At 36.7% G+C, this 12,160-nt stretch overlaps 2 protein-coding genes across 2 annotated transcripts in view; both read left to right on the top strand.

Moving 5' to 3' along the window:
* The window catches only part of LOC136256391 (origin recognition complex subunit 1-like), a 19,312-nt gene extending 7,152 nt beyond the window's left edge, over positions 1-12,160 (top strand). The window contains exons 6-11 of the mRNA XM_066049342.1: positions 10,363-10,512; positions 10,568-10,687; positions 10,831-10,985; positions 11,069-11,156; positions 11,474-11,510; positions 11,929-12,160. Of these exons, the coding sequence (XP_065905414.1) occupies positions 10,363-10,512; positions 10,568-10,687; positions 10,831-10,985; positions 11,069-11,156; positions 11,474-11,510; positions 11,929-12,083 (705 nt within the window). The 3' untranslated portion in view covers positions 12,084-12,160. The remainder of the gene's footprint in view (positions 1-10,362; positions 10,513-10,567; positions 10,688-10,830; positions 10,986-11,068; positions 11,157-11,473; positions 11,511-11,928) is intronic.
* LOC136256395 (origin recognition complex subunit 1-like) overlaps positions 2,831-12,160 on the top strand; it is a 29,617-nt gene continuing 20,287 nt past the window's right edge. The window contains exon 1 of the mRNA XM_066049348.1: positions 2,831-3,089. The gene's annotated coding sequence lies outside the window, so the exon portion shown is untranslated. The remainder of the gene's footprint in view (positions 3,090-12,160) is intronic.

Here is a 12,160-nt window from a genome sequence, read left to right as displayed (position 1 = left end):
AAGAAACTTTCTCCATTTACTCAACTGAGACTCTGGTGTTTACTATATAAGGAACAGCATGCCTCACTCTATTAACTGTAGAGCAAAATAATGTGAGCTCACTAAACTGACAAGAGACTTCAAGTGACCACATGTTCACATGGAAAACATGGTACAACCTCCTGCAGGGTACTAATCCTGCCCCAGGAGGGTAAGAGGGTTTGCCTGCACTGACTAGTGTGTACCTGAGTAGTATATAGATGGTCCAGTGTTTTATTTTGCAGCAGAAGACTTTATTTACGTGTTTGTGTCCTTGACCACATGGTGTGGATTGGGAAAGGCCAGGGGCTCTTTTGTGGGTAGTTGGAAAAGGCAGATACAGTTGGACACGGACACGGATATTTTTAAAATATACTTTACATTTACAAAACAGTTATTTTTTCATACCTAACGTTGTTTTTATAGCAGTATTTGCTTCCAGACCCAAGTGTCAATCTTGTCATAGTATTTATCCCTTTATAAGTGCATGTGTGAAGGATAGACTAGCACTCTAAAGACCATATTATAGTGTTGTACATGTGCTCTAGAAATCTAATTCAGTGTCATTTCATAGTGGCATGTGCCAACCTAATCTCGTAGGCCAAGTCCTTGAAGCCCTCAACGCTTTGGTATAAGCACCTGCGCCTTATACTAAAAGGCATAAGATTGTTCTTTTGGCCTGCTAAGCTAAGTCACATGGGGCATACAAGCTAATCTCTACAATTATATTACTCTGTATTAGACTTTAGAGCATGTGTACAGCACTACATGGGCTTTGGCATTCTATTAGTCTGGCACCGCCGACCCTATTTAGGCGTTTATACAAGCACCCCGAAAATAGGGTCTGGTCTGTCTAGCATTCAGGACTTGTGTTTAGGAATGCGTAATTACACTGCGGCTCGTGTTAACAAACATATCGAACAGCGAAGAATTCAATCACAGCAGTGATGTTTTAAGGGTTTCGATCAGTTAATTTCTATGGGCGGTTGATGTTTAGGCTGTGGAGATGATATTTCTACTTTCCGAGGGCAGGCGTCTATTACACACGAATGGTAAATGGAAAATCGTCCCTGGGTTTATTCACCCTGACACAAAAAGAACTCACGCAACTTTCGTTTTGCGACTTTCGCCCCAGTATTTACTCACATCGTGCTGCCAAAATGCATTTAATTGGCAATACTACGATTTGATTGGACGCACCAGTTTTCGGTAACGGTGGCACAAGTCCTTGATTCTAGACAGACCAGACCCTATTTTCGGGGCGCTTGTATAAGCACCTAAATATGGTCGGCGGTGCCAGACTAGCATTCTGTGGAGTGCTGGTCTAGTCCTTCGCACGTGTGCTTATAAATGGAAAAGCGCTGTGACAAGATTGACGCCCAGGTCTAGAAGCGAAGACTGCTGTAAAAACAGCGTTAGGTATGAAAAATAGCTGTTATATAAATGTAAAAGTGTTTTTTGAAAATATCTGTGTCCGCGTCTGATCGTATCCGGCTATCCACCTTTCCAACTACCCCTCTTGGTGATGTTACAAATCAACATGAGGGAATTAGCCTATGCATACACTTCATGCTTTTAGCAGCTACTGACCAGACCGACCCTCTGTTTGTCCAACTGAAGTTGGAGATGTCATCAGACATGCAGTCCTATGAATGTGTGATGTAGTACAGTAAATTGTAAGAAATTCCTTTCACTGGTGATATCACATGAAAAACAGCCCATTTGATATTTTGTAAGAATTACAATGAAAAAGCCTGGCCACCTATCATTGGTTGGTTTTCACGTGAGTCCCATTCAGAATTTTTGTATGACTGACAGATCACTGTATACAAGTGTAGTATAGTAGATGTACATGTCATTGATGAGAACAAGTGGAGGAGTACACATACATAAGACACACAGTCATAGTACAGACTATATACAGTAGTACCAGCATATCACAAGTAGGTGTGATAAACCTCAATGTACACTTTATGGTAGACGATCCTCCCACATTATGGGATAGTGTCTTGTGTGACTTAACATTATGTCATCTGATGTCACACTATAATAACTGGTAGTGTAAATAGTATTGAACTATGTGGAATAATAATTATATGAATGTAAAGTCCATAGAGTGCAAGTGAATTTCATTGAAATACATAACTTGGAATGTAAACTGTTTCAAAAATTACTACATAGACACCACAGTAATTGTACTGTATAAACACTGTATAAACACTGTGGCTAAATACTTAAAAGGTTGTGAATACTGTAGACACCATTTGATATTTGTTATAATTGTAGGGGAAATTGAGGCTATTTTTTGGGTGATATTACTTCGTGGGCCACGCCTACTCCTTTGTGGTCCCTACTATACACTACTATTGTAGTGTATGATTCCATTTTGTCGTTTCCCTTGAATCTCAATGCATGCATTAATATAGTCATGAATTGTGATATTTACTTCAGCTCATTAGACACACACATATATAAGTGTGACTAACGCTGAGACTTAAATGCAATAACGCAGTAGTGTAGCTTCACGTTAGCGGTATTTATTTGATTTTGGCTAATGTGAGATTTAGATTAGTAGTACGAAATCTGTCACATGTAGTCTTCTATGAGGTCAAAAATTAATACTAAAAAGCAGCTTAAGATTTTATCAAAAGTGATGAATTATTATTTATGATAGATGAGGTGATAACACTGTTAATTGACTACATCATCATACAATAATAGTGGGATAGTATTTAATAAATAAATGTGTTACAATGGGGCGTCAGGATTCAGCGGAATGGACTGGAATGGTAATTAGATAATTTCACCTAGTGGTCACCTCTTTATAAGACCATTTCTTAACAAAGACCACCTCTTTATAAAGACCATTATACTTTAATGTCTAAATTGCTGCTATCTTGTTTTATAGTGTATCCCCATAGTACGGTGACTATGGTCTTATTGATTAATTGTGTACCACATGCCTAAAGATGTCATATTTGATTTGTAATATAGCAATAACAGCTTGGCTGTACAAAAAAGATGTGTCCACAAAACTAAAAGTAACTGATGACTAAAGGAGCTGATATCTGGTGAGGTCAAGAAATGAATGTTAATACTGACAACTAACTATAGCTAGTGTACAAAAATATGGTCCTTTATCATTGACTCGTGCAGTCTTTCTGCGTTCCTAATTAATTCTAATTGGCTAGTAATTTGGCCACCTTTTAATTTTTCTCCTACAATTCCTATTGAAATGGGGGTAACACGTTACAAATGTTATGCGTTACAAATGTAATGCATTATGTCTTTTGCAGTAATGAGTAATATAATGTGTTACATGATGGAGTAGCGAGTAATATATAACAGAAATTACATCCAGAAATTGTAACGACTATAGCATGTTACTTCTTGTTAAAGCTCATTGTATAGGCCAGACATGTAATTGGTATCATTAGCCTAGACAGCACTGGAGACAGTGTTTATTTATTTATTTATTTATTTATTTATTATTAATACTGTGCAGACCTCCATTAGGGAGTATAAAGCACAGATACATGCAAGAAAACAAAATGTACAACATTTTAGACTATATAGCTGGATTAATACAAAAATAGTCTACAATCCTTTTCTGAAAGTCATCTACATTGGTTGCTTCAATTGCAGTAGCTGGGAGGCTGTTCCATATTTTGATAGTGGCAGGGAAAAAAGAGTGCAAATAAATGTTTAAGTGGGCTGATACCTGTCTGAATCTGTAAGAGTGCCCTCTTGTACATGTGGTTATTGGCATAGGAAGGTGGTAACTGGAAATGGATGTTTCATTATGTAATATTTTAAAAAGCATGATAACCCGTGAGATTTCTCGCCTACACTCCAAAGATGTCCATCCAAGTGAGTTTAACATCCCTGTGACACTAGACATAAAACCATAATCACCAGTCACAAATCTTGCGGCTCTACGCTGCACCGACTCAACTAAGTTTATGTTTTTATTTGTAAAAGGTGACCACACAACACTAGAATATTCAACAACTGGTCTCACCATAGATATATATAACAGGCTTCTTTCACCCTAGCTGGGCAAGAACTAATGTTTCTTTGTAAAAAAACCCTAACTTGGTTTGCTTTATTAACAATTTTCTTAATATGTTCATTAAATGTTAAATGCTCATCCAGAATAACTCCCAAATACTTTGCATTAGGCACTGATCTCACCTCCTCACCATCCATATGATAACAATACCTTGAGGGGTTTTGTTTGTTTGTAATGCGCAGTAGCTCACATTTGGATAAATTAAACGTCATTTGCCATGTTTTTGCCCATTGTGTTAGTGAATGCAGGTCTTGTTGTAAAATATCATGATCTGCAGCAGAATGTATTGCTCGATAGAGTAACACGTCATCAGCATAAAGCCTAACAGATGATTTAACATTACCGGGTAGATCGTTGATATAGCAGAGGAATAATAATGGCCCTAAGACCGTCCCCTGAGGGACTCCAGATATCACATTACTAGGGCTACTGCTATATCCATTTATAATCACTTGTTGAGTTCTATTTGTCAGAAAATTCTGAATCCAATTGAGGGTATTGTTACGAATCCCATAATGTGATAACTTAGTGTTGCAGACATGAACAAAGGGTGATAGTGTATGGGGAGTGCCCTTGTGGTTAAGATACTACAACAAAGTATGTTTTTTTATTTACCAGAGAAACTGTCTTGCTTGTAGTTGTAGGCTGGTAGAAGGTTGGACTTACTAACTTGTAACAACACTATGTATCATTATTACTAGTTATAGCCCTTAGAGCATTGAGTAACAAGTAATATGTAACTCGTTGCTTTTTTCTGTGAGTAATTCAACTGTAGCACATTACATTGCGTAGAAGTAACGAGTTACATTTACACATCCTTTTTGAACAGTCTAGGCATGTGGCACACAGTTAAGACCATCCTATAAGGATGCACTCTAAAACAACAAGATAGCAGAAATTTAGGCATTGAAGTAAATGGTCTTTATAAAGAGGTGGTATTTGTTAGAGGAATTATTTAATTACCGTTCCATTCCACCATTCCATTCCACTGGATCCAGACGTCCTGTACAATGTGTGGTGTACAACTAACCATGTGTCCTGTAGCTCCAGCAAGCTACATGTGATTGTCCTTTATGAAAGGCACTAATTGCTGAGTGCTGCAGTCTGTACCACCAACTATGTGTCTTGCAGCAAGCTGCATGATTTAGGAATTACAAAACATTGTAGCTGTTTAAATGTAACTTGATTTCATTTTCATGTAATGCTGCCATATTTGTGTGGGCACACATTCACTCCTATATAGTTTAGCTAGTTGATGATCATGAGGTTATGAAGGTTGAAGTAAACATCAGATCCAGAATCACAAGTATTTGAGATTACTGTCATCTGCCACTATACTATCCTGTAGATGATTACTAGTGGAATTGTGAACTGCTAATGATTGTTTACTCCCTTGGGGCTCCCCCTCTAGTGCATTGGTGTCATACAGTACGGTAATAAATTAGGTATCATGAAGGTTTGCCAGAAACCAGCTTCACAAATCAATACCTTCATGGCACCTTAGTTGGGTATAACTACAAATATAGGAAGCCATCATGCAATAGCTACCATGAATTGACTCCTTGCACTGTCAGCAGGAAAAATAGGAGAACAAAGGTAAGTCCATGACACACCCTGCTTTGAAAATCTGTTGCCCAGTTACAAAATTTTGCTAAATCAGCTTACCCACAATAAAATCAACATCTGGTTTACCAGTTGTAAAAACATTTATCAATTGAATACAAGTATATACCTTATCAGTTATAACACAAGTCATAACCTGCTATAACAAATGTACCAGTCAAACACACAACAGAATTTGATCAAGACAAAATTGTGTTAAGTTATGATAAGATTTTTATCTGCTGATTAAGCCAGTCACAATATTGGGATCAAGATGGCCAGTGTTATTAATAACTAATGATTAAACACCAGCTGTTTTTATAGTGTGGCGAAACCACCTCAAAAATATTTTTGTTATAGAAAAATTCTCCCAAATATTGGCTCTTTTGCTAATTTGTAGACACCCGTATATACTTCTTTAGGAATGCCGCAATTTCAGACATGCCCCAAGCCTGTAGCATTCATATTAGTAGTTTGTGTAACCAACGACTTCTTCAAAAAGAGAACCAAAATAGATTTCTTGCCCCACCGAATGTAACAGAATGAATGTGCACATCTTGATAACAAGAACACTCTTCCATGGCCCCACGAGTGTACATACATTTAAAGGACTGAAATCAGGACAACTTACTAATGAGCGCATCTTGTAAATGGAGCCATGGACAAGCATTCAAATTATCAAGGCATCCTTATTAGTGAGGTGTCCCAGTTTTATGTACTAATACAGTATATATGCATATCAATTTACAACCATAATACTTGTCATTTTTGGCAGTACTAGAAACAACTGAGACATAATGAACTGTGTCTATTCTATATGTACCAAGACACTATAGATGCATGTAACATGTGATCATGGAATACAAGATCATTAGTAGTGTCAACATGTAATAGTATGTGTATTGTATGAACACTTGTGTGTGAACATTTGATACTGAGAAGAATTTTAAGCACTCAGGACAGTCATGAATGACTCAACATTAAGTACAGTCATTGTGATGTCATAACACATCATCAACTGTACAGTATCTAGTTTGGTGAAATGTATGGTATTTACTGGTTGATTGGTTGGTGTGATCATATATTAGATTCCATTAATTGTGGTTTGGATTTTAAAACATTGTAAATCAATCACATGGATTAATGCACCAATATACAATACACAGTACACAATGTACAGTATTGTGTAGCTACTGAGTACAAGTGGATAAGCCATGTGTGTCCTTGTTCCACATTTACATTGGTGTATTATCAAAAGTAAATAATAAAAGAGTTTGTTACTCTTGATATTATTAAGTTACCTATTATGTACAGATGTGTGGTAGTAGGGGACTATAGTATTGGTCCTAATAACATCCTTATTAGTGGTTTGTAACTTGCCACTACCTGCAACCAATAACCCTAGGGATGTCAAAAAAACGGGAAGCAATCTTTCCACCCAATCCCATGAGGAATGCAAAACTTAAGTATTTGTAAAAATGAGTGGAAGTGTTAATTTCTACATGCATCTTATCAGAGCACTACTAACCAATAATATTGTGCTAATACTGCTCCCTGCCAGCTCCCTGAATCTTTAATAGTGTAAATAAAAGACTACGAAGGTATAGCCTATAACGTTTAAAGATGGCTGAACCCAAACCCTAACTTTAGACTTCTAAAATCATGAGGATTGGTTCCATAAAGAATTGAGGGTGCATTGGCACCCTCTACAATTGATGGAACCAGTTAGAATGGGTTACCATTGAAAATACCTTGGAATGGAAACACCCAAACCAGGGTAGAGTAGATGTTGTTGGACCATTATATTCAAACACTTTTTTGATATGTACACTGATCTCACAGGATACAAAGATGCTATATAACTGCTGAGTGACACATAATATATAATTAGGTGATGATTTTATGGTTGCCACTTAATCCAGTTACCTTATATAGACACACTTGTGTATATACTTTTAATTAGGTGATGTAATATGTTATGAATACAAGTACAAGGATTTTAAGTTTGATCAGATTGCAAAGATGCTTCTTGTCATTTGTAATGTTGTGTAATGAACACAGCTGAAAACAAAGCTCAATAGCCACTACATCTTTTAGTAATTGATATTTAAGATGCGCATTTAGATACAAAATAATTTTATCATTCTTTCTTTTGGTGTGATATGCACAAGTTCACCAGTAATAATTATGTTACAAAAAAGTAAGCAAAAAAATTGATTAGGGATAAATATTTAAACAAGAGAAGTCGCCTCCACCTGCATATATACCAGTGGACAGTTAATCCCTAATTCGGTCATACCTAAATTAGGGATTATAAAGGCCTACTGGTATATCTGCAGGTGGAGGTGATCTCCCTTGTTTCACTACTTTTTATTCTCATGATCCTGTAAAAGTGAAAAAAATGAAGTATGTGGCCTTAGCTGTTATTGAGTTATGCTTGTCTGATCAGGCAGTAAGTCAGTAGAAAATTTTGTCATATTTAAATAAAATTCCGTAGCAACTTATTGGAAGCACTTTTGGCCACTCTGAAAACACTTTAGGGCTTTATTTTACCTAGCCAATACTGCCAAGGTACCCTTAGGAATGGGTGGGCACACTTACCCACACATTTAATTTCATGCAACTAGCACAAAATGTGAGTCCATCCTTAGTGGATTCTACATACATTTGGATTACAAAACTGTTTCAAAAGTGCATAAATGTATCTAGCCAGCTAATAATACACTACACTGCTGTTCCTGCAGCTTATTTCACTAATCTAATGCTACTGCATGAATGATATAGAAGCTAGAAATGAAAACTGACGTATTACACCTCCTTGTCTTGTTCTCTTTTGTATGCAGCTCTATACTCCAGCCTGACTCTTGAGATAATCGTATGGCTTAATTCAGCCACCAGATTTTCATATCCAACTGACTTTCCTGATGTTAGATGATTTAAATTTTGTCTATCACTTAAGCCACTTAACCCTGCCAACGAAAGAATCTATGCTACTCAGTATTCTAGCTGTAAAAAAATAAAATTAAAATAGAAAACTGGATCCCTTCCTTCTTTCCTCATGGTCCTCTAATCACTGTCTAAAGTTTTGATTACATGTTGCTGTGCATTAAATAGAAAACACTGGAACTATCTAGATCATGTGATGCACTTATTGAACATTTCTCAATGTCAGCTGCTGATTTACAATGAAAACATCATACTACCAAGGTGTGCACTACTTGTCTCTTGGTCATTACAGCAATAGCAAGGGTGCCATTGTCCTGGGAAAATTTGGGTAGCACCCAGGCCCACCCTTGGCATGAAGACTGGTTTCTGGTCAAAAAAATTTTTGTGAGAAAGTGCAAACCTCCATGATCACTAATATACACTACTACTACTGATAACTACTCTATGTTACCACTAGTTACATGTAGGATATATCAGTGGTCAATTGTACTTGTTATGACTAGCAATTGATACAAATTGTGTTATAATTGATGTTTACATGTGAATATTGTTTGGTGGTAGTGGTTGGACCACTGGGGACTGTTCAACTGAAAGGGTACAATTTCCTGGTATTGTTTTGTTGGTGATATTGAGTTTCTGTTGTTGGTAAGGTGGTTATAATAAGGATGCTGTGAACTGTGTTATTGAATTCATTGTGAAGCCTGTAAATAAGGCCATCCCTATCTCTCAGCCAGAGTCAACAATTCCCATGCCAGCAGTTTGATTGGAAAACAAATGTTTGTATATTCCTAAAAGTTTGGTGTCTGGTTACTTTTCATACTCTTATTGTTCCATGAAATGTTAAACTACCAGTTTAGGTATAGTGAAACCTGGTCTAATCCAGTTAAATTATTTGACCTTATTAGGTAGGTGGCCAGTCATATAGGCTCATTTAGAGATACTGAAGTTGACTGGTTTACCACTTTACAAACAAACAAACTCCCTAGACACTAAGCAGGTTTCACCAGTCTTATCCCATCTCACAGATATACAGGTGTAGTTATAGTTTTCCTTTAAGTTGTCCATGCTTTCACAGTGAAAGAAAAGACTGTGCTGCTCATAAAACATTCCCTGCCTGTGTATCCAACTTTATTCCATGAAACAACTGATTTACCCAAGAAGACACTACTGTGTATTTGTAGGAACACTTCAATGTATTACTCTAACTTGCAGCATTTCAAGTTCACTGTTTATTCACTTATAGTTCAGTTTCTACATTACATTATATACACTTTGTAAGGTGTTTTGTGGACTACAAGGTTAATGTATTATTCCAGTCTGATAACAGTGTACATCTAACAATGTTACAAGTTTCTAAGTTCTAATTTCCCATTATCATACAGTACGGTAGTATTGTATATTAAGGATCATGGAGGTTTCTATTTTTCTGGCCAAAATATCATCCCAAAACCAGCTTTACAATACCATCCTGGTGCCTTGGCAGTATTGGTTAGCTATAACCAAGCCCAAAAGTGCCTTCAGTACAATTCTAAAGGATTCCAATGGATTATGGTATGGTATATCAATCAGCACAAGTATACTTGTGACTGTAAACTCTCTAATTAAACATACAGTGTTTTGTGGAATAAACACTATTTGAGACTTCTAAGTGTATGATTGTATATTGCAAATGGTACAAATTTACTACCATGAATTTTCTAATTACACATACACCCATATTTTAGCTGGACATGTTATGGACTCGGAGACAAACAGTATACTATAGTATATTTGAATGGTGCACCTGGCCTGATACACCACTAATACTATTAGCTATAGCAAATACTATGGACCTGCCAGAGAGAATGTTGATAGGTCGGATTACAAGCAGGCTGGTATGTCGTAGTGTGGGTGGTAGTTTTGTGGTCATGTTTGTGTCATCACTGTTAGGGCTTGACTAGACTGAACTTTTTACCTTATGACTTCAAACAACTGATGGAGATCTTGTCAGCACGTTTAGGAGATCTGAAGATGTTTGAACATGACTCAATTGTGTTGGCTGCAAGGAAGGTATGTCACTCCTGTTATCCATTAGAATTACATAAAAGGGGAGATATTTGTTTCCTTGTAAATTTACATGAAACTAATTAAGTATCACCAATGTTAAGCTTGCTGTGTTAAAGATAAAATCATTGCCAATATCTCCACCCTAGGTTGCTGCAATATCTGGTGATGCTAGGAAGGCCCTGGATATATGTCGCAGGGCTACAGAAGTTGCTGAAAAACAAGGTTGTTCCACAGTGAACACAAGACACATTGACACTGTTGTCAAGGAGATGTTCTTCTCACCAAAAGTGATGGCAGTGAAGTAAGTGACTGTCATATTGTTAGCCACCAGTGACTATAATGTGGTACTAGTTAGTACCTCAATGTAAGCCATACTCTTTATAGGTGTGCTTCAGTACAAGAGCAGTTATTACTACAGTCAGTACAAGCAGACCTGATAAGACTGTCATCTGAAGAAACTACTCTGGAACAAGTAAATCATTGTCACTTGTGTATGTTGTGCGTGTGTGTGTGCTGTGTGCGTGTGTACAGACTCTCAACATTGTCAGCATTATGTCAATTAAGTCACTTTCCTACATCCTTTATGGGTATAGCAAAAGTTACAATGCCACAAATTTGCAACATATTAATTATAAACACTCTTCCAACAATAAGAAATTGTGGTCATAACAATACCAGAAAGCAATGTTTATGACTGTGTAGTGTTGTTGTGTTTATCAATAATATGATTTAGAAATGTTTGTACTCCTTTTGAGGTATGTGATTGACAGTGTGCTATCTTTATTACAGGTTTATTCAACCTACTGCAACCATTGTAGTGTTAAAGGTAATCATATTAAGAACTTATCAGTTGTAGGGAACTCTAACAGACATTTTTGGATACATGACTTTATATCAATGACTGTACACCACATTGCACAGGGCTAATAATTGATTGTGGGATGACTTTTACCTGGAAACACATACAATCATATTTATAGAAGGCACAATGTCATTTTCATGGAGAAACTGATTCACCAAGCTAACATTTTGTTGCAAAATTAATATCTATCAAACCAGCCTTTGAAAACCCTCAACAAACTGTGGTGGAAATGTCAACAAGACCTTGTGTTGTGGTAACGCTCCATGATTTGATGTAAAATCTCACAATTATTCAAGCTTACAGTAAACCTCAACTATTGTGATCCCTACAATAAGTACTATTATAAGTTGTTACATATCCAGTGTGTTAATTATTTCCTCAGGTGTAGTTCACCAGTTGTCATTGTCAGAGTTGTCCAGTGTATGTTGGAGGTTGGCAGACATCAGATTGTTGTTACTTGGTACAGGTCGAGATGTTCATCAAACAATGAGACTGAACATTAGCAGAGATGACCTCAATTATGGCCTCAGCTTATAATAGTCAACTATTTCACACATATACATGTATAACTTACTGTATGGTGATCACATGATCAATTGTACTGTAGTATGGTA

This window comes from Dysidea avara, chromosome 5 (assembly GCF_963678975.1).
Source record: "Dysidea avara chromosome 5, odDysAvar1.4, whole genome shotgun sequence".
Taxonomy (NCBI): domain Eukaryota; kingdom Metazoa; phylum Porifera; class Demospongiae; order Dictyoceratida; family Dysideidae; genus Dysidea; species Dysidea avara.
The sequence above is the reverse complement of the archived record's forward strand: the minus strand, read 5'-3'. Positions and strand labels throughout refer to the sequence as shown.